This window comes from Caretta caretta, chromosome 7 (genome assembly GCF_965140235.1).
Source record: "Caretta caretta isolate rCarCar2 chromosome 7, rCarCar1.hap1, whole genome shotgun sequence".
In the NCBI taxonomy this organism is placed as follows: domain Eukaryota; kingdom Metazoa; phylum Chordata; order Testudines; family Cheloniidae; genus Caretta; species Caretta caretta.
In genome coordinates, this window is record NC_134212.1 from 2420129 (window position 1) to 2443866 (window position 23738).

General features: G+C 41.5%; 2 protein-coding genes across 11 annotated transcripts in view; one reads left to right on the top strand and one right to left on the bottom strand.

Annotated features, from left to right (window-relative positions):
* LOC142072668 (uncharacterized) overlaps positions 1–18094 on the top strand; it is a 30971-nt gene extending 12877 nt beyond the window's left edge. For 3 of the 6 annotated variants that reach the window (XM_075130199.1, XM_075130200.1, XM_075130201.1), the window contains 5 exons: positions 9075–9105; positions 11348–11509; positions 12539–12592; positions 15673–16853; positions 17441–18094. In XM_075130199.1, coding sequence (XP_074986300.1) covers positions 16271–16853; positions 17441–17961 — 1104 coding nt within the window. In that variant the 5' untranslated portion in view covers positions 9075–9105; positions 11348–11509; positions 12539–12592; positions 15673–16270 and the 3' untranslated portion in view covers positions 17962–18094. Of the gene's footprint in view, positions 1–7177; positions 8774–9074; positions 9106–11347; positions 11510–12538; positions 12593–15672; positions 16854–17440 lie in introns of those variants that run through there. The other 3 variants (XM_075130198.1, XM_075130203.1, XM_075130202.1) reach the window with 3 other exon arrangements.
* CFAP20DC (CFAP20 domain containing) overlaps positions 1–23738 on the bottom strand; it is a 227094-nt gene that overhangs the window by 193448 nt on the left and 9908 nt on the right. The window lies entirely within an intron of this gene.

Consider the following 23738-nt stretch of genomic DNA (forward strand, 5'->3'; position numbering starts at 1 on the left):
ATGTATCAGATTTCAGAATGAGGGCATATTTGCCAAATTTTAACCCAGTTAATTATTCAGCAAACTTTTAAACCTTGAAAACCAGGAGCAGCAAGTATTTAACAAGAAAACATAGACCCTTTAGCCACAGTTGTTGGGGAAGTTTCCTTGGATGTATGAAACTGCATTCAGCAATAAATACTAAGTTCCTCAATTATACTTGTGATCCATTTAGTTTAGGGCAACAGATTTTCGTTTACAAGTATGTTGCTCAACAAACTATGGAAATAGCCGATAAACTTGCTGTCATTAACTGAAAGATGATCTGACAGCTCTGTGCAACATTTGTGGTAATGAACTCTATCCCTTCAGAGCATTTCATTAATGTATATACCAGCAAATGAGAGCATCTCGGAAAAGTGGCAGCTTATTTTGTTTTACTATTGTACGGGGGCAATCTGTGCTTCATTCTTGTAGTTACCTTAAAGCTAAGCGTTTTCTTTGCAGCTATTAAGATGCTATTAGAGTAATTATAGTCCTGTTTTGACACCCCATAACCATATTGGTATATCAGTAGTTTTATTTCAGCTTTTATAGTGTATCAGGAGACATTGTGTCATCCCTTTTAATGTCTGTTAGCCCTCATTTAACTCAGAGTTTTGAAACTACTTCATTGATGTCAACTTGAGTACTAAAATAATTGATTGTTTAGATTACTAAAAAATACATAATCAGTAGGAACTCTAAATAGCATTAGCTGCTTTTGTCTATCCAATGGAGCCATTTTAATGGTATACGATTGATCTTTATATAATGCAGTTAAGTTTCCCATGATTTCTTTAGAACTCAGTTTAGATTAATTTATATGATACACGGAGTACATTGTCTATTTAGAGTTGTCAGTCTGGAAATAAACTATTTTCATCTTACCCTCAATATTTCAGAAGGTTTTAACCTTAAAAAGAACTGATGGCTTTGCCATAGAGCCTTTTATCTATCTGATCACTGCATGGATTTAGTTATATATATATATATAGTTATTTAATCTGTGAAATTCACTAATAGTTTAGCAAGCTTAAAAGGGGTTAGGCATTTATATGAAGAGAAATAATATTTGGAGTCACACTAGCAAGGTTAAAAATCCATGTGCTTGAGGGCATAAACTGTTTACTATCTGGAGTAAAAAAGCAGTTCCTTTACCTTTTATGGCACAGAATTAAACAATGGAGAAGAGTGGGAGGTTTTCCTCTGAAGCAATATCAAGTATATCAGAGTCAGGCTATTGGATTTGACAGCCCCAAATGGTCTGTTCTTATGTGGCATTTCCTATGTTCTTTTGTGCTAAGACAGGATAAAACAAAGTCCTTATTCATTCTGATTTTTGTCTTCCTTCCATCGTACTATTTTTTCACTGAAAAGATTTTAAAAAATGGCCAACATATAGTTTGGTTTAGTTCATCCATCTAACTTACACAGTTCTAAAAACTACGGCTATTTTACTTATTTCTTGTTCACATTGTTATGGTTTAAAGTTTCTCATGTTATGCACTACATATAGAGGACTATTTTGATATCTTTATATATTTTGAATACATTTTTGATGAAGATAATGTACACACAGCACACAAGTGCAGTCAAATAACACACACACACAGAAATGCAGATAAATATACAAACTCAAAGACAAATTTTGAGAAATGGTGAGCATTTGCACTCATTGGCTTCCTTGGAGTTAAGCATGCTCAAGACCTTATAGAATCAAGTCCAAGAAGAGGTAATATGGAATTGATATAAAATACAATACAATATGAAAATAAATTAAGAGTTTAAACCCAGTGTAACTTTTCATGAAATAATGTAGTGCATATGATACTGATACACTTTTGATCTAAATAGTTATGTATAGGCAATATTAGTATTCAAGTCACTTTTAATATGGTTCAATAAGTTCCCCTAAACTGCTTTGTGCTCTGGTAATTCACTTTGTATTTATAGATTACTCTTTCAAAAGATGATGGATGCAGTGGATTTTGAACATTCATGTGCCCGTCTTCTCTCTCGTAGATTTCCTCTGTCCCTCAATCTTTACTAACTGTATAGAGTGTTCCACACTATGGATAACAGAAATATGTGGATTTGTAGGTTTATAAGGGAAAGATTTTGTATAGCTGCAGGGGAGACTTGGGCTATTATCTCTCTTTTCCTGATAATTTAGGGCTTGAATTCAAGTCCTACATCGATACGCAATACGCTGTTATGCAACATTTGTGTAAACATGTCCGTTTGCTTGTTTCTGGAGCATGGAATAAAACTTCATGTTTACAGTGTTACAACTGAGTAGTCAGTCATCCAAGTCCTCTGATGTGCTCATGAGTTCAATCTGTGTGCAAAACAGGTGTGCACTTCCTCTTCCAGACAGTCAGTTCTGTACTAAAAAGCAAAAAGAAAAGGAGGACTTGTGGCACTTTAGAGACTAACAAATTTATTTGAGCATCAGCTTTCGTGAGTTACAGCTCACTTCATCAGATGCATGAAGTGAGCTGTAGCTCACGAAAGCTGATGCTCAAATAAATGTGTTAGTCTCTAAGGTGCCACAAGTCCTCCTTTTCTTTTTGTGGATACAGACTAACATGGCTGCTACTCTGAAACCTACTAAAAGGCAGTCATTGATAAAAACAGGCCAAGGCACATGTATTATATGCTTTTTTTACCAAGTGTGATGGGGCCTACAGGCATTGCCTGTCCCCTGGTGCCAGCCCCACTGCCTAGGCACACTCTGCCCTAAGAAGGAACCCTGCTGGAAAGGAGGAGCAGTGAGTTCCGACCTCAAGGGGTTGCCCAGAGAGGCCTCCTATGATCAGCTGCAGGCAGAACCAGTGAGAGTTGGTCCTCTGGCACCTAGAAGGGCCAGGAACAGGTAGAGGCCAATCAGAGCTCAGCAGGCCAGATAAAAAGGGTAGACTGCTTTTATTAGGTGCTAATTCTGGGTGAAGCTATGAGAGGCAAGGGTGTTCCTGTCCTTACCTTAGTAACCTGGCCCAGCAAGGGGCGTAACCTTGACAACACCAGCCATGGATCTCTAGGAAGGGCTAGTGTTTACATACTATAGAGTTTAATGCCCAGCTGGCTATTTTGAGTTGAGATTTAATATGTTAGCTGCAGAAGAGGTCTGGACTGAGAGGTGACTTGGGTGGAGGGCTTGGTCGCAGTAGCAGCAAACCATTGTGGAACCAGGAACAATAGGGAGTGCTGGAGTGGAAGAGTCTCTGCAATCTGACGTAAGGGTGTACCCTGGGGAGTGAGTGCATGCTATAAGTCATGACTGCATTTGTTTTAAGACAGAATGTACATGCCATAAAAATGTTTCTAACAGGAAATTGGCAATTTTTCTTTACATGTACATGTCATGGAGCATGAACAAAGGCCATACCCACTGAAACAAATTTTTTACCACATACCCTTTATAAAACCGCACATGCATGCACAGGCTGCTTAACAGCAGGCAAGATGACATGAATACACTGTTCACTTGGAAAACATGAATCAAGTGTGGCTTTAGATTAATTGCTTATGCTGTACAAAAAACAGTGTGAATAACATGGATTACTATAAGGCCCACTTTAAATTAATGAGTTCAGTGTTATAAGTACTCTGCCGCTGCTATGCATGAGTAGTTATCCTCATAAGAGATAATGCAGGTGAAGAGATACATTGCTTGCTTACCTGTTTACATTATTAGAGATAACAGCAAAAACCCTTGTTCATGTGGACTGATTATTTGAGTTTTCACAAGGATTTCACAGATCTAGAACAACAAGGGCTATATGCTCCTCTTCACTAGGTAGCTTGAATGAGTGCAAAGAATTGGGGGCCAGTTAAAAGAGAGATGGCAGTTTCTTCCACCCTGGAGTGATTTGTCACCAGCTATGTTGCATTAATTCCCTACCTGCAGAAGCTTGCAGCGAGGGTGGGAGTAGTTTGGGAGAGGGCGCACCTGTTCTGCACAGCGTGCTATCCTTGCAAAGTAGAAACGTCAAACTGCAAATTACTGTGTACATTAATGACGATATTTTCAGCATTAACTGCCCTGCCAGGAGTTCCAAATATCTACTGGCAGGGGAGAAGCATACAGGACAGGATGCTAGGGGATCTAATGGCAGCATAGTACAAAAGATAAACATATTCAAGGCTTGTTGTGTGAGCATAATGTGTGTGGGCGAGGGGTGATTTGTGAGTTGTGCAGAGGCATCATGATTATACCAAATGGTCCAAGCTCTGCAGGGCTTGGGCCCAATTTTTCAAAGATATTTGCCCTTTATGAGATCTGGGGGAAAAGAGAAGGCTGCTGTGGACTGCTCACCCCTCTTTTGTCTATTGATGAGATGAGAGGATCCTCATCCCATGTAACCGTTGGGGCAATCACTCCAGAATGTGACCTCTTTCAATAGTACGCAAACCTAAGGTAAAGATAAGGAGCAAAATTCTATTGACTTCAGTAGGGTCAACTGAACATGAACTGCCAGTGTGATGCTGTGGCCATAAACGGGAATCTTGAGTAGGAGTAAAGAAGTTATTTTACCTCTCTTTTTGGTACTGATGCGACTGCTGCTGGACTGCTGTGTCCAGTTCTGGTGCCCACAATTCAAGAACAATGGTGATAAATTGGAAAGGGTTCAGAAAAGAGCCATGAGAATGATTAAAGGATTTAAAAAACATGCCTTACAGTAATCAACTCAAAGAGCTCAATCTATTTAGCTTAACAAAGAGAAGGTTAAAGGGTGACTTGATCACAGTCTATAAGTATCTACCTGGGAAACAAATATTTAATAATGGGCTCTTCAATGTAGCAGAGAAAGGTATAATGTGATCCAATGGCTGGAAGTTGAAACTAGACAAATTCACACTGGATATAAGGCATAAATGATTAAAAGCGAGGCTAATTAATTGTTGGAACCATTTACCATGGGTTGTGGTGGATTCTCCATTACTGAAATTTTTTAAATTAAGATTTGATGTTTTTCTAAAAGATTTGTTCTAGGAATTATATATTACACGGCCTGTGTTGTATAGGAGGTCAGACTAGATGTCACAATGGTCCCTTCTGGCCTTGGAATCTATTAACTGACAATAGAATTTGGGCTAGGCTGTGATATTCCAATACCTGGAGAAAGGTGACTCTGAAGTAGTCAGTCCTGAAAAAGGTATTGCTTGGGTCTAGTTAACTCACAAGGAGTGAAAGAAATGCAGAAAACTTTAAAGTGGCCAAAAGAGGATTTTGCTGTGGTTGTTTTTCATAATTTATCAGTCATTTTTTGGCCCTTAAAATCGAGAGTACAATGTTAATGCCACTGCCTGATTCTGCTATCCCTACTCTTGGAGTCAATCAGGAGCAGTTCCACTGAAGTCAGTGGGAATTACATTTGTGTAAAGCCTGTGTAGGTGAGAAAAGAATCAGGCCCAGTGAATTCCCAGACTTTGTTTCATTTTTACATTTCATACTCTTTAACTTAGGATTTAGGAAAGATAGAAGACAGAGCAATGGCGTAAACTACTTAAAAGGAGCAGACCTCACTGTGGAAATGGCATGGTGCCCTGGGATGCTTGCGGGAGCCCAGTAAAATAAACATTGCTGCTGGCTGTGATGGTACCGTGAGAACAGCTCCATATGTTTCAGGCCCACCAGATAACAAATGGCAATATGACAAAAGGAAGAGAGCGAAAGCAGCATTAAATAAATATATATTTTTAATTGGCTTGTACTCACCTCCCAGCGTGAGGCAGAAATTTGATTTGGCAGAAGAAGCAGTATTTTTAATTGCCTTGTCCGGATCTCCTTGTTGTGATGCTTTATCCAAACTGGCAACTTGACATCATCATGCATATGTTTTATATGGCCCTTTTATGTTGTAGGCCAAGTTGACAGATCCAGGTAACATCATACATCTTTCACAGAAATACCACAAAACATCTTGATGTTGTCTTTTAGGTTTACACAATCCATCATATTACAAACTAGCAGGTCAGATTCTGCTGTCAGGCATATTGTTTTAAATCTGGAGTTAATCCACGGGAATAAAATCCTGTATAAATTCAAGCTGTTGAATATATGACTCTACCTTTCGTGGTCTTAAAAAAGGCTAATCTTACCTACCAAATTGTCTTACCCAGCAAGGATTTTTTAAAGATTCTGGTAATAACTATTTCTACCTGAAGCACTAATCCCCACTCCCACCCCCCCAAATCTTACATGTAGCCTGTATTAATTCTTTGCAAAATTTCAAGGTAGGGTACCTAAACTGAATTTTCTCTAAAAACATATCCCCAATAGCAGTGCCCTTTGCAAGTAACATGTTTGCTCTGAAATGGAATTTTGGGATTATTGATTGTTACATTTATAAATGTCTGTGTAATGTGTACCCCTGCCCCAGAGCAAGAATGAAGCAATGAAAAATGTTTTGCATATATCAGGGCCAGGATGCCAATGTGCAGAGATCACAGCAAGAGGAGCAGGGCAAGCCAATACAAAATGCTTCTTGCTTTTGTAGCTATTTACAGACATTCTTTTCATGCTTCAATCCCCTGTAGAGGGTCAGATGCTCAGCTGTATTTGCAGCTGAAGGTGGGCACTATAGAATCCTTCATACCTCCAACAGCTTGAGGCCATGTGACTGTTGTTCCAATGCCCACTGTAAATTAGAGCAGCCCGAAAGCTGATGTAATATGTGTTGCCCCCCAGAGACTGTTCTGACAGTCAGGAATCCCTGTGACTTCAAGACGCACTGGAAATGCCCCCATTACTGAAGTAGTTTAAGATCTACTGTAGAGGTCGTATGCCAAAGACTTCCCACACTGACCTTTAAGGCTGCTTTGAACCACTAGAACAGTGCAAAGAAGCTGGCATGCAGAACACTCCAGATGGGGTAAGAAGAGTTATTCTGAACTTATACCAGGATGACTGACCGAAAGCAGAAACTAGTCCACCACATCTACTGTGCTGGATACTGCTCATTTGTGATGCTCATAGCAGCAGCTGCATCAAAGGATGAGTAGGAATGTTTGGAGAGGATACCTCAGGGGCTGGTCACCAAACTCAAATGCCTTTCAGACCACATTCTGAATATATATTCAAGGCCACTCATACTGAGCTTGAAACCTGAAAGGGATCACTGTAAAGAGCTACAAAAGCAAAACGCATTTTGTATTGGCTTGTTCTGTTCCTCTCACTGTGATCTCTGGCGCTGACAATGCAAAGCATTTTTGATTCCTTCATTCTCATTCTATGGCAGCAGCGCCCATAGCAGACTCTGTAGACCTATTATACAATTACAGTCAGCCCTCTTCACTCCCCCAGTTCCTTTTCAAAGCAAGTACATTACTCACACCAGTGATATTGCGAATGTTGGTTGTTTTTTGAGGCAATTTGATTTTGGGACGTAGCCTGACCTTTTTAAAGAAATTGGCAATAAAGGTACCTGACAGCATGTTTGGTTTGTTTGTTCCTTGGGTACACTCAGAAAGAAAGAAATATATTACTGTGAGTACATCTGTAGAAAACTTTGGTGAGTAAACGGGTTAAGGATGATGAGACTAAATATTTGACCAGAATTATTATATGGGTATCAGGGACCAAGTTTTTTAAGACCAAGGAATGAAAAGTTACACCGGGCTAGATTCCATCACTGACATTAATTGAATAGCACCTTAGTGTTGAGTAATCCCATTGATTTCCAGGGGACAACTCCTAAAGGAAGGCACTACTCATTGTGAGTAAGGAGTGGAAGAGTCTAGTCCTTAATCAACAGCTGGAATTTATGAAGGATCTTATTTTAATGTGGGATAATAGCAAGAATTATGAAGCCACAGCAGCAACATAATGGTGGCAACACAATATATAACAGTAGCATCCCTTACAAACATACCAGCTGTCACTAGAATATTGTTGGGGTTCCCTCCAAGACCTTTTCCACTAGGCCAGTGGTTCCCAAACTGGGGTTCATGAACCCAATGTTGCAGGGGGTTCTCAGGAAAAAATTCCCTAATGGCGGACAGAGCTGTCCCTAGGGACCCCAGGTAACACGGGCCAGCAGGCTGGAGCCCCTGGACTTCCAAGAGCTAACCAGATCAAAGCAAGCATATCTGTTACACTGAGGAGATTTAAACTTCAAGACTTCTTAGAAGAAATGGAAAGGGAGGTAGATATTTTTTGCTGTTTTAAAAATTAAATAGGCAGCTAGTATTGTTTTTATAATTATTATGAAGAACAAGTTTAAGCTTTGTTGTAACGTGTGTTGTTTGCTTGGACTGCTCAAGACCTGAATGCTTATGTAGGAGGAACTCTTTGAGTTGGCGTCTTAAATACCTTCATGCTGTTTCACATTTGATACTCCATGACGAAACATAGGAGACTTGTCTTATAACAGGCTTATTCAAAGTGATAAAAGCTATGAAAGTGAGATCTTGGAAGAGTGTTGCTGTTTTCATAATGTAATAAAAATACTGTAATGATAAATAATAATAGTGTGTAATAAGAATGTCATAAAAACAAATTTTATATTTTCAAGATTACTGCTTTTATAATTTATACTCAGGTAAAGGAGAAAATCCCTGGAAATATTCATTTTTAGGAGGGGGTTCGTGAGACGTGACATTTTAGTGAAAGGGGTTCACAGGTTGTTAAAGTTTGGGAACCACTGCGCTAGGCTTATCCAGATGCCTTTTCCATTTCTGGGAGAACACTTCATCCATTGCTCTGGGATCCAGAACACATAGTGTGACTACAGATTTTGCCACTCAGGTATTTTTATTTATTTTATTTTCCTTACTGCCAGGCCCACAGACTGTCCCTAGGCTCTGATAGTCAAGCTGGGTGCTTTCCATCTCATGGATCATCTCCAGCAGTAAAGGTTTTACAGGGCAAATAATGCCCTCATTGACACCTGTGTTACCCCCTTGACTTCAACATATACCCTCATTGACACCTGTGCAAACCCATTGGTTTCAGGTTAGACCTTAAGTGACTCAGTCATTTTTACCCTATTTGTAAATAAGTGGTATATGTTCTCAGCCTATACAGTTTAAATTTTTTTTTATTTCAGCTAAAACAGTTCAGCCATTTCCAAGAATGAGGTAAGTGAAAAATTGTTTTGCCCACGATAGAAAATTCTGGTGGCCATTTTAAAAGAAATTCCAGCAACCCCGTGCTTTGGAGCAGACACTTGAAATTTGGCACAGAGTGGCATTTGTGTCAGGGGTGTGCCTGTTGCTGTCTCTGTGAAAATCTGCCCAAATCTGGCCAATTTTAGCTTTGCAGCTGAAAACTCCAGTGATTCCATCTGTATTGAGCATGTTGCAGCCTGGGGCTGAGTAGGACTTTCCTAGCAGCCACCTAGCTCTGGGTGGCTGTGAGCCATGCTAGATCCAGACACCAGAAATGAGAGCATGGAGACTCTCTCCTGTCCTCTGAATGAACCCCACGCAGAACCCAGGCAGCATGAAGGAGGAAGTTGTCTGATTCAGTGCAGAGGGGACAAGTGCCAGGCCTGTGTGTGGGGAATAGATTGGTATGAGGAGTAGGATAGCAATAGGCTGGAACTTGCTGCGCAAGGAGACTTGGACGAGAAGCCTGAGGAGCGGAGACTGAGACTGGCTAGATGAAAACAGAACTAAGACAAAGAGTCAGGATGAAAAAGAAGTGGGGTTGGGATAGAAAGAGGTTGGAGGGGAGAAGTCAGAAGGGGTCACATTTAGGGGATAATGGCAGAAGAGTGTGTGCCCACTACAGCATGCTCCCTTCCAGAGTCTGGAATCGAACCCAAGATTTCTGAGTTTCACCGTTCCTTTGCTGTCAGCAAATATATGTGAAAACCACTGGCAAAGTGTATCATCCACTTTAGTGCTGGTCCATATAGAGGATAACAGCCTACTACTGCCACCAGTTACTGCATTAGCTCAAGTAGCAGTAATCTGTATGGTGAATCTAAAGAGTCCAACTCTGCTGATGAACCATGTGGGTATCAGTATGATGCCTCATGACATACTTGCTTGGTTTTTTCATTTTTTTTAAAAGCCTTGGAAACGACACAAAAATATTACATTAAAATAACAAAGTCAAGCACTCAGGTGTAAGGAAATGCCACAACTTTGCATACACTTTTTTACAATAGACTCTTTAATTATGTGATCACATACGATTTTTTGCACAGGATCCTTTGCTTCATTAAGTGCACAGGATTGACCTGTTCTGGGGATGAACTGAGCGTAGTGAAGGACTGGAGGCTGTTTGTAGGACCCTTGCCTCAGTTGCTACAGGTGTTAGACTCTGTGTAGAGAATGAGGCAGGAGTTTACAGAAAGAGAAAGGACAGTCTCATGGTTAAGGGAGTTGAAAGCTGCCCTGGAGAACTGGATTCTATCCCTGCCTCTGTTGCTATGTGATAGTGGGTATGTATGTTTAAACCACTTTCCACAGATGAACACTAACCGTGTGTGCCTCATTTTCTGGGTGCCCAATTTTATACCCTGGGGTCTGATTTACAGAAGTGCTGAGCATTCACAACTGCAAATGAAGTCAGTGGAGGTTGTGCTTTGAACGTATAAAGTGCTGTATAATACTAAGTACTCTGAGGATAATTAATCATTGGAACAATTTACCAAAGCTTGCGGATTCTCCATCACTGAAAATTTTAAAATCGAGATTTAGTTAAAACGGGTATAATTTTAGGGGCAGTTCTCTGGCCTGTGTTATACAGGAGATCAGACTAGATGATCACAGTGATCCCTTCTTGCTTTGGAATCTATGAAAGAAATCAGCTCCTACGTGTTTCAGATTGGGCACACAGATACAGGATATTTTTGACTTTAATCTGTCTGTGCCTCAATTCCCCATCTGTACAATGGAGATGACACCACCCCCTCACCTCAGTAGAGGTAGAGTGAAGATAGATTAATGTTTGGGAAGCACTCAGATACTATAACAATGAGCACTATAGAAAAGGCCATGAGGAAATTAATAATTCTGTCTTCAGAGCAGGCTTTGAAGTGTGCAGTAAATAAGGCAGCACCCACATACTGAAGAATGAGGAGAAAACAAAATATTGCACAGTGGCTCATTAAGTGAGCATTGTCCCTCCTGTCCATGGACAGAGGTCCAATGGAAAAAATAGCAACCTTAATTCTTTTATTTCCTAACTTTAGAGTGCTTGACTTTGCAACCCTAATGTTCTTTTTACATGGGGGAGAAGTGGATGTGCGTGTGTTATATATGAATGGTATAGACATTTTTACTCGGGGAAATGTATTTTGATGGTTCTGAATGTATCAGGACTTTTATAACTCATTCAATAAAAATTAAAACATCTTAATTTTGGCAGGACTGCTGTGGTTGGAATGAAGAGCAATCTACCCATCAGTATGTGTGTGACTCCCACTATATTAGGGGAGGGATGCGAGGCCCAAAATTCAGACCCAAAATTCATCTCTCTTCTGCAGACTATACCTTTGTTCTCTCTTGTGGTGTTTTCCCTTAGCCTAAAGTAAGTAATTTGAGTCTGAAAGTAAATGATTGCTCTTAATTTATGGCAAAACATAACTTGTATATAATGACAGGTTTCAGAGCAGCCATGTTAGTCTATATCCGCAAAAAGAAAAGGAGGACTTGTGGCACATTAGAGACTAACAAATTTATTTGAGCATAAGCTTTCGTGAGCTACAGCTCACTTCATTGGAAGCTCACGAAAGCTTATGCTCAAATAAATTTGTTAGTCTCTAAGGTGCCACAAGTCCTCCTTTTCTTTTTATATATAATGGTTTTACTTTGACATATGTTATGTTCCACCCTGATCTCCAATATTTAGCAAACTAGCTGCTCCAGGTTTGCTAGAGTTAGCACCATAAGTAGCTCATGCAGTGTCTGCCAGCATGGTTCATTGCTTTGATATTCTCAAACCTTCTTTGCTTTATTCTGTCAGTTCCCTGTCTCTTGTGTTAGCACAAGCTTTGCTTTCCTGTCCTTTTCCTCCTTGTTTCTTAGTTCTTACACTCTTAGCACCTTTCTTTTGTGTCCGGTTTTTCTATTTCTCCTCCAGTATTTTAGCTGCAGTGTTGCCATTAGTAGGTTGCATCATATCTGTGATATAAGTAAGTACTCTTCTTTGTAGGATCTGTATCGACGATTTCCTCCCTCTTTCTACATTGTAATTCTTCTCTATGGCTGTTCTCAGAATACTTTAGCAGTTTATTTTCTTTTGAATTTTCCCAGCTTTAAGATTCCCCATTACAGAGGTAACTGGAAGATGGAGTTATTAGGTTTTATGTCTTTTTAATCAAAGTTCCGCTTTTATAAGATCGTTGGTGACATTTCTTTTGCAGATATTTGTTGTTGCTTTGCAGATGCCTTTCTTTTCATGGCTGCTACATCTGACAGTGGTTAGCAATTAATGAATTGTATACTGTGTAGTGATGATAGATTAATTTCATACCAGAGGCACTGAGGGTATTATATTTACTGATGAACTGTAATTTTGAACAGTCACAGTAATGAACAGTCATCTTTCTCATTTCAGGAGGAGTCAGGTAGTCCTTGTTGTGTTCCATGGGAAGCCATCAAAATCTGACAGGTATTTGGAAGGAGGTGACTTCTAACATACTAGTTATGTTCTACAACCCTTTTTTGTTTTAAATGAGAATAAGACCTCAGACTTTGTGGGATAGTTCCCCACCTTCAATATATGTGGTATATATTTCAAAAACTACTGTCGGAGTGCTTCCTGAGCCTTCCATTATAATGTCCCATCGCTCAGGAATCAGCTGGTAGTATAGTGCTATGGAGTTCAAACAGATGAAAATCACTGTATAAATATAAAACACTGATAGTTCTTTTCACTGCTTCTCAAATAAGTGACAACCAGGAATTTTGGAGTTTGATTAAAAGATAAATTAACACAAACATTTTACCAGTATCAAATTATGAGATTTCCTATTCTTAAATAAAGTCTAGCGACGCAACACACCTTATGTATACATTACTTAGAAATAGTAATTTGCAACACTTTATTGTAATTAGCATTTTTTCTGATGGAGTTACTGAGCCAAATTTTCTGCAGGTGTAAATTCCTCCAGTTACGTCATTTGTATTCTGCTTATTTATATCACCAGAGCATTTGCCCCATCATGCATAGGCAGATTAGTTCCCCTGAATAATATATAGTATTTAGCAGTAACTGTGTAGTTAGGAGGGCTAGTCAAATGTTAAGAAATTAGTTTGCAAATATTTTCACAAATAAAAGCTTTGAGTTTGGTTTATATTACTTTTGGGGACACACAATTGTGTGAATACATGAAATACAAGGTGCGCATGAATCTTAAAAGGTTCATTATGTGTGGCTGTGAACAAGTACAAGGTGTTATTGAACCCCAAAACTGTGAATCTTAAAACTATTTTTAGTACAAACTGATATGCACCCAAAAATTAATGCTAAAGGTCCATTATTTGGTATTCCTCATTCTCTACCTTAAAAAATTTCAGTAATCCAATCAGAAAGTAGTTACAATACCATATGACTTACGTGACCAATCACACACTATGAATAATGAATAGCAAATCCTCAAAGTGAACAGGATGCAGTACGCCAGGCTGAAAATTGTTTGTCCAAATGATGAATGTGTTTACAGAAATCAGGATTGGTTTGCCAAGAAGAAGGGCTAAATTCACAACAAATATGACAACAAATAATTTGACTTTAGCTATGCAAAATCATGTGCCATCTCTGTTCTTGTTTATTCTAGCACTTCACTTTCTCCATTGTGGAAAGTATCCATTAGATCAGGGGGTCTCAACCTTTTTTCTTTCTGAGGCCCCCCCAACATGCTATAAAATCTCCAGGGCCCACCTGGGCCACAGCAGCTGGTTTTCTGCATCTAAAAGCCAGGGCCAGCATTGGGGAATAGCTAGCAGGCCAATTGCCTGGGGCTCCACGCCACAGGGGGCCCTGCAAAGCTACATTATTCAGGCTTTGGCTTCAGCCCTGGGTGGTGGGGCTCAGGGCCCCGGGCTTCAGCCCCATGTGGTGGGGCTTTGGCTTTCTGTCTTGGGCCCAAATGAGTCTAATGCTGGCCCTGCTTGGCGGCCCCAGATTCCTGGTTGAGAACCACTGCATTAGATTTCTTGTCCTGATATTAATGTTAAATGATTACTGCATGCTCTGGTGAATGGTTGTTGTTTGAGTATATTAGAGCTTTACACTCCTTTCTGGCTCATGTAACCAGCAAATTCATTGAAAAGTAAACAGTGTTGCCAAATGTACATTGTTGTGATACGTTTCTCAAGTCTTTACCACTATGTGTCTTCTCCACATTTATAAGCACCTAAGGAGTTTTCAGTAGGAGACAATCTTTACTAGAACATGCAGCTTAATATGACCTTTATAAAAGCATAAGAGAGAGTTTTATACATTAATCAGTGCTTTGCTGTTATTGCATGAAAAGTTAATCTGTCAGATGAATGCATTCTAATCAGCCAGAGATATCAAGTTCTCCTTTTTGCCTAAATGTATTTGTCCCTAACGTAAACACAGATAATATTTTGGACAGTGCTTAAAAAAGAAATCCCCACTTATCATATAATTGCTCTAAAACAATTATAAATCTGCACTTTTTCTTTTGATTTAAAGAAACTTTGCACTCTTGCTTGCTTACTTTCCACAGCAGCTTTAATGTCCTCCATAGACGGCCTGCTCCTGGTCCCATTTGTTAAGACCTGATCATTAGGAAGCCATACAGAGCAGAGCAGTGCAAATCACTGATTTTTGTCTTTTGTTGGTTTGGGAGCCAACCCAGGGGGAAACATTTGTTTTGAGTCAGCCTGAAACTACTTTTTTCAAAATTTTCAGTGAACCAACAAAATTCATTTACTTTTCAGGTCAAATGAAATGTTTTGTGTGACCTGAAGCAAAATGTTTAGATTTGTTTTGAGGTTTTAGTTTTTAAACTGAAACCTCAAAACAAAAAAATCATAGTAAAAATACATTTCTATTTCAAAATGAAATGTTCTGGTTTTTTTAAAGTTTCAAAACTAAACAATTTTTTTTCAAAATTTTTTGACTAAAATCATTTGGCAAATTTCTCACAAGTTTATTAAATGTTTTTGGTCAACCCAAATCTGTATTTTTTGGCAAAAAAAATCAGAAAAATTTTACCCTGCACTAATTTGGAATGCATAACAGCCTTATTAAACCTAGTAGTTTATGAACTATGCTACTTATTATACACCAACAAATGGGGCGCTGTTTATCTGCTAATATACATATTATGGAGGCACTAGTTGCAGTTCAATAGTTAAGGTGGAGTTTTGTACTTAAACTAGGGATTCAACCTCTTTCATATATAAGAAAATTATAGCATATTCTTCCCAGAATTACAGCACTTACTCTCTGAGCATAGAACAAATTTTCAGAGAATTTACAATTAAATCTGTTAAGTATCTTAGGAGTTTAAATTAATTTTAAAACGGGTCCTTTAGGAAATTTCACACCCTGTGTCAGACTTTTTTTCTTTTGGTTCTGAATAGCAGAATAACACAGGTGCTTCACACTTCCCAAACAGTGTCATTAAACTCATTAAAATCTCATGGGAAGACTACATTTGAAGAGTGTGTTTTCAGATTAATTGTAATGTTTCCATGTTGTTCTTCATAACTAAGAGTTTCGCCTTCATCAGAGGCTGACAAAGAATGTGATGCTCCAGAGACTTCCATGAAGAGCTGTTGTCTCCCGTTGTTCTTGTGGGGGCTGAATGAACAGGTTGCTCTCAGATGGCCCTTTTGAGAAGAACCTCTCTTGTGATAAATCAGCTGAGCAAGTGATCCGTGAGCAGAAGTCAGATTTTGTTCTTTTTCTTCTGCTGCGGAGGGTGATAATTGGCCAGCCGAGGAAGATTTAATGGCCATTAGGGGGAGTGGGTCTCAGCCCTGGTCTACACTAGGACTTTAGGTCGAATTTAGCAGCGTTAAATCAATGTAAACCTGCATCCGTCCACACGAAGAAGCCCTTTATTTAGACTTAAAGGGCTCTTAAAATCGATTTCCGTACTCCACCCCTGACAAGTGGATTAGAGCTTAAATCGGCCTTGTGGACACAAATGGACGGTATTGGCCTCCGGGAGCTATCTCAGAGTGCTCCACTGTGACCGCTCTGGACAGCACTCTCAACTCAGATGCACTGGCCAGGTAGACAGGAAAAGAACTGCGAACTTTTGAATCTCATTTCCTGTTTGGCCAGCGTGGCAAGCTGCAGGTGACCATGCAGAGCTCATCAGCAGAGGTGACCATGATGAAGTCCCAGAATCGCAAAAGAGCTCCAGCATGGACTGAACGGGAGGTACGGGATCTGATCGCTGTATGGGGAGAGGAATCCGTGCTATCAGAACTCCGTTCCAGTTTTCGAAATGCCAAAACCTTTGTCAAAATCTCCCAGGGCATGAAGGACAGAGGCCATAACAGGGACCCGAAGCAGTGCCGCGTGAAACTGAAGGAGCTGAGGCAAGCCTACCAGAAAACCAGAGAGGTGAACGGCCGCTCCGGGTTAGAGCCCCAAACATGCAGCTTCTATGATGAGCTGCATGCCATTTTAGGGGGTTCAGCCACCACTACCCCAGCCGTGTTGTTTGACTCCTTCAATGGAGATGGAGGCAACACGGAAGCAGGTTTTGGGGACGAAGAAGATGATGATGATGATGAGGTTGTAGATAGCTCACAGCAAGCAAGCGGAGAAACCGGTTTTCCCGACAGCCAGGAACTGTTTCTCACCCTGGACCTGGAGCCAGTACCCCCCGAACCCACCCAAGGCTGCCTCCTGGACCCAGCAGGCGGAGAAGGGACCTCCGGTGAGTGTACCTTTTAAAATACTATACATGGTTTAAAGGAAGCATGTGAAAGGATTAATTTGCCCTGGCATTCGCAGCTTTCCTGGATGTACTCCCAAAGCCTTTGCAAAAGGTTTCTGGGGAGGGCAGCCTTATTGCGTCCTTCACGGTAGGACACTTTACCACTCCAGCCCAGTAACACGTACTCGGGAATCATTGTACAACAAAGCATTGCAGTGTATGTTTGCTGGCGTTCAAACAATATCCGTTCTTTATCTCTCTGTGTTATCCTCAGGAGAGTGAGATATCATTCATGGTCTCCTGGTTGAAATAGGGTGCTTTTCTTCAGGGGACATTCAGAGGAGCCTGTTCCTGCTGAGCTGTTTGCCTGCGGCTGAACAGAAATGTTCCCAGCTGTTAGCCAAGGGGAGGGGGGAGGGTTGAGGGGGTAGCCACGCGGTGGGGGGAGGCAAAATGCGACCTCGTAATGAAAGCACATGTGCTATGTATGTAATGTTAACAGCAAGGTTTACCCTGAAAGACTGTAGCCACTGTTTTATAAAATGTGTCTTCTTAAATACCGCTGTCCCTTTTTTTTTCTCCACCAGCTGCATGTGTTTCAATGATCACAGGATCTTCCCCTTCCCAGAGGCTAGCGAAGATTAGAAAGAAAAAAAAATGCACTCGTGATGAAATGTTCTCTGAGCTCATGCTGTCCCCCCACACTGACAGAGCGCAGACGAATGTGTGGAGGCAAATAATGTCAGAGTGCAGAAAAGCACAAAATGACCGGGAGGAGAGGTGGCGGGCTGAAGAGAGTAAGTGGCGGGCTGAAGACAGGGCTGAAGCTCAAATGTGGCGGCAGCGTGATGAGGGGAGGCAGGATTCAATGCTGAGGCTGCTGGAGGACCAAACCAGTATGCTCCAGTGTATGGTTGAGCTGCAGCAAAGGCAGCTGGAGCACAGACTGCCACTACAGCCCCTGTGTAACCAACCACCCTCCTCCCCAAGTTCCATAGCCTCCACACCCAGATGCCCAAGAACGCGGTGGGGGGGCCACCGGCCAACCAGCCACTCCGCCACAGAGGATTGCCCCAAAAAAAGAAGGCTGGCATTCAATAAATTTTAAAGTTGTAAACTTTTAAAGTGCTGTGTGGCATTTTCCTTCCCTCCTCCACCACCCCTCCTGGGCTACCTTGGTAGTTGTCCCCCTATTTGTGTGATGAATGAATAAAGAATGCATGAATGTGAAGCAACAATGACTTTATTGCCTCTGCAAGCAATGATTAAAGGGAGGAGGGGAGGGTGGTTAGCTTGCAGGGAAGTAGAGTGAACCAAGGGGCGGGGGGTTTCATCAAGGAGAAACAAACAGAACTTTTACACCGTAGCCTGGCCACTCATGAAACTGGTTTTCAAAGCTTCTCTGATGCGTACCGCGCCCTCCTGTGCTCTTCTAACCGCCCTGGTGTCTGGCTGCGTGTAACCAGCAGCCAGGCGATTTGCCTCAACCTCCCACCCCGCCATAAACGTCTCCCCCTTACTCTCACAGATATTGTGGAGCACACAGCAAGCAGTAATAACAGTGGGAATATTAGTTTTGCTGAGGTCTAAGCGAGTCAATAAACTGCGCCAGCGCGCCTTTAAACGTCCAAATGCACATTCTACCACCATTCTGCACTTGCTCAGCCTGTAGTTGAACAGCTCCTGACTACTGTCCAGGCTGCCTGTGTACGGCTTCATGAGCCATGGCATTAAGGGGTAGGCTGGATCCCCAAGGATACATATAGGCATTTCAACGTCCCCAACAGTTATTTTCTGGTCTGGGAATAAAGTCCCTTCCTGCAGCTTTTGAAACAGACCAGAGTTCCTGAAGATGCGAGCGTCATGTACCTTTCCCGGCCATCCCACGTTGATGTTGGTGAAACGTCCCTTGTGATCCACCAGAGCTTGCAGCACTATTGAAAAGTACCCCTTGCGGTTTATGTACTCGGCGGCTTGGTGCTCCGGTGCCAAGACAGGGATATGGGTTCCGTCTATGGCCCCACCACAGTTAGGAAATCCCATTGCAGCAAAGCCATCCACTATGACCTGAACATTTCCCAGGGTCACTACCCTTGATATCAGCAGATCTTTGATTGCATGGGCTACTTGCATCACAGCAGCCCCAACAGTAGATTTGCCCACTCCAAATTGATTCCCAACTGACCGGTAGCTGTCTGGTGTTGCAAGCTTCCACAGGGCTATCGCCACTCGCTTCTCAACTGTGAGGGCTGCTCTCATCTTGGTATTCATGCGCTTCAGGGCAGGGGAAAGCAAGTCACAAAGTTCCATGAAAGTGCCCTTACGCATGCGAAAGTTTCGCAGCCACTGGGAATCGTCCCAGACCTGCAACACTATGTGGTCCCACCAGTCTGTGCTTGTTTCCCGAGCCCAGAATCAGCGTTCCACAGCATAAACCTGCCCCATTAGTACCATGATGCATGCATTGGCAGGACCCATGCTTTCAGAGAAATCTGTGTCCATGTCCTGAGCACTCACGTGACCGCGCTGACGTCGCCTCCTCACCCGGTATCACTCTGCCAGGTTCTGGTGCTGCATATACTGCTGGATAATGCGTGTGGTGTTTAATGTGCTCCTAATTGCCAAAGTGAGCTGAGCGGCCTCCATGCTTGCCTTGGTATGGCGTTCGCACAGAAAAAGGTGCGGAACGATTGTCTGCCATTGCTCTGACGGAGGGAGGGGCGACTGACGACACGGCTTACAGGGTTGGCTTCAGGGAGCTAAAATCAACAAAGGGGGTGGCTTTACATCAAGGAGTATTTCAGGCAGGACTTCACGGAGGGTTCCAATAAGAAATGGTGCACCTAAGTTACTGTTCTTATTGGAACAAGGAGGTTAGTCTGGCCTCTGATTGATACATGGCTAGATTTACCTCGCTGCACCTTCTCTGTGAGTGACTGCAGTGTGACCTACAGGAATGAGTCCCCTAGACAGGGGAGGGGGGGAAGCAAATGAGTACAAAACAAATCTGGTCTATTTCTTGTTTTGATCCACTCCACCTATCTTTTACATCTTTGGCTGGCAGCAGACGGTGCAGAAGGACCGCATGCCATCCACATCTCATGGCTGCTTGGCAGAAGATGGTGCAATACGACTGCTAGCCATCCTCATCTCTTGCCTGCCCGGCAGAAGATGGTGCAATAGGACTGCTATCCATCCTCATCTCTTGCCTGCCGGCAGAAGATGGTACAGTACGACTGCTAGCAATCCGTATCGCCTGCCTGCTTACCATAAGACGGTTCAATAGGACTGACTGCAGGACTAAAGAGAATGACCTGGTCAAGTCACTCCAAATTTAGTCCCTGCGCCCATGTCTGCCCAGGCGCTCCTGGCCAACGTGGCCAGGAGCACCTCGGACATGACGATGACGGCTACCAGTCATATTGCACCGTCTGCTGCCAGAAGGCAATGGGTTGCTGCTACTGTTTAGCAATGCCGTACCGCGTCTGCCAGCACCCAGGAGACATATGGTGACGGTTACCTGAGCGGGCTCCATGCTTGCCGTGGTATGGCGTCTGCACAGGTAACTCAGGAAAAAAGGTGTGAAACGATTGTCTTCCCTTGATTTCATGGAGGGAGGGAACGGGGGCCTGACAATATGTACCCAGAACCACCCTCGACAATGTTTTAGCCCTATCAGGCATTGGGATCTTAACCCAGAATTCCAATGGGCAGCGGAGACTGCGGGAACTGTGGGATAGCTACCCACAGTGCAACACTCTGGAAGTCGACGCTTGCCTCGGTACTGTGGAAGCAGTCCGCTGAGTTAATGCACTTAATGCACTTAGAGCATTTTCTGTGGGGACACACACACACGAATATATAAAACCAATTTCTAAAAAACCGACTTCTATAAATTCGACCTAATTCCGTAGTGTAGACATACCCTCAGAGACACAGTATTTGGGGCCCTGAGAAGAAGCATCACATTTGAAAGCAGTTAGAGAGTCGCACTGAGGCCCTTAGCGATTGAAGTGTCTGGAAGCTTCCAGCATGACTTTGTTCACCCTTTAATTAAGTTTCTCTACCAGGTGACTATTTTTTCTGGTTACTTTTGTTGTCACTACAGCCACCTTTACAAATCACAACAGTGAGAGATTATGCTGGTGATTGTAAGGACAAGGTTAGGAGGATACTATGCCCTTTTGTGATTGGGAAACAGTTCACCAACTTGGGGCTAAATCATGACACAAATTGGAATATATTTGAGGCAGTAAGTTGTAGCTCTCTCTGGACTCAGGTCCAATGCATCACACTTTAGGGTTAGAATTTTTATAAAATCTAGTTTAAAAATAGCTAATATGTCTGCTAAATGTGATTTGAAGGCATTGGAAAAGTGACACACAACCTTCCATAGCAGAATGGATAATGCTGATGTCCAGCTCAGTCTGTGAATGAGTAATGTGTTGAACACAAAAGTAGCCTTGTAAAGTGAATTTAGTTAATTTACTATTTTCAGTAATTGTGTATTATACCACCATGGGTCTGACTCTAGTGGGTAGAGTTTCAAGCTCAGAGTGAAAGTTACTTCTGTCATTTGTCTCAGATCTAGACTCTCTAGGAATACATGAAGATCAAGGAAAGTAACAGACATTCACAACATCTTGTCTGCCTTATCAATTTTATTAAAGTTACCAATAAGATTATGATTATCCAAGCATATATAAATCCTAAAAATATCCATGCACAAGTTACAGCTGTAGTCATACTTACATCTTCCAAAATAGTCTTGAGGTCTAATGGGTCCTCCACAGATTGATCATCAATAGATAGGTGGTTCCTGCTGGAGTATTCCCAAAGGTACCTCATTTTTCCCATTCCAGGCATCCTCTTTTATAATTTGATTCTGACTATACCTAATACCCTGCGCATGTGTGTGAAAGGGTCAACCCCTTTTTTCCTTATCTATATTGTGTCCCCCAAGAATATTGGGGTACCCTGTTTTTCATGGGTTGCTTATAGTTCCTTTTATTCTGATTAGCATTTACATCGTGTACCCTTCGGTTAGGTGACTACTGGGTATCTTGTAATCAAAAATTAATCCTGTGGTTAATTTTTCACAGTACCACCCGTTGGTGCATCTTTTCCCATAATCTTGTGGCATCGGGTTATTCTTTGGTCACTTTCTTATGTCAAGCATTTCTTAAGCCTAAGGCCTAGTATGGCTAAGCTAAAATCTGACAGGCATCAGACTGTAGGCCTTGTGTTTCAGCCCTACTTACTTAGATACCTAATACATATTTATCACTTCAGACTATCAATCAATCCTATCCTTCTATAATCCTACAATTTGATTCTGTTCAACATACAATGATTATATATGACACGACATGTTAGTTAATCATAACATCACACAATGAATGAATGATAAAATTAAGTAATTGGCTACACAAAGCAGAAGAGAAACTTTCCGTGACATTTGGATGCCCTTTATGACATACAGACATAGAAATCCCCCTGGGAATCTCAAATGGGGTAGTAATAAAAGTACGTTCTCTGCTTGGCTAATTATGTATTCTCTCTTAGAAAAGGTACTGGTTGGGGTGGAGGCAGAAGACAGCTTAAGGAAGTGAAGTTGCTTTGCACTTGAGGGTTTAATTTGTAATTTTTAGGGTTGTTCTTAAGTTTGAAATGATACTTTATAAACTACTCTGTACACTTAATATATTTAAGCATGTGGAAAACTGACTGTATTATATAAAAAACAAAAGGACATAAAGAAACCTTTCCACAGATGTGTCTCTGGCTACATCCTTTTAAAACAGCAGCCACTTATAGTATATTCAGTATTCAAAGGGATTCTGTGGAGTTGTAATACCCATTAAAAGACTGAAATATCAGTGATATAATAAATAAGTGGCAATACATTTCCACTTACATTAATCAATGTACATATTATACTGATCCATATGTATAGTTTTCTTTCATCTGCTTTAGTTAAGAGGTTATGAACTCATTTACTAGGAGTTTCTAATATACATGTAAACCATTTAATGTAATTCTTTCAGGGTGAAATCTTGGCTCCATTGTAGTCAATGGCAAAACTCTTATCGACTTCAATGGGGCAAGGATTTTACCCCCAGCACGTATGAACGTGCGTACACGTACACCCCCCCCATTTCCACCCTCCCCCCAGTAATACTATTCATTTACTTAGCCAGCATAGTGTAAATCATCACATATTGTAATAAGAAATAGGAGCAAATGTAACGTTTCTTGGTCATACCTAGATTGGCTAAACTGCTTGAAGCTTTGTTTCCTCATAAAATTTTATTGATGGCAACTGTTCCATACTTGGGCCTAGATCTTCAATGGGAATTTTGCCTGCCAAAGAAATGAAGGGTCATATCTGTGCTCTGTGCTAAATCAGGTGAAGCCTGACTGTGACTGTGAAGCCTGTTCTTTGCTGATCAGTCAGAACAAGGCACCAGTTGTCAGAAGACTGCCTAAAATGACCCAGCTTATGCATGTGATGAAATAGTTGTACAAAGTGCAATGTCATGCACTAGGGACTAGTAACAAGAATTTCTGCTGTAAGCTGGTAACTCATCAGTAGCAAATGTCAGAGGAAAACAACCTGGGTAAATAGGTCTGTCACAGGGTGACTATGAAACACCAGCATATTGCTGCCATAAAAAGACAAAGGTGATCCTAGGATGTATCAGATGAGGCATTTCCAGTAGATATATGGACGTATTAATGCCATCGTAGAAGGCACTGGTAAGACCTTATCTGCAATACTGTGTGGTGTTCTGGTCCTCGTTTTCAAGAAAGATGAACTCAGACTGGAACAGATGCAGTGAAGGGCTACTAAGATGATCAAGGGGACAGAGAGCCTATTTACGA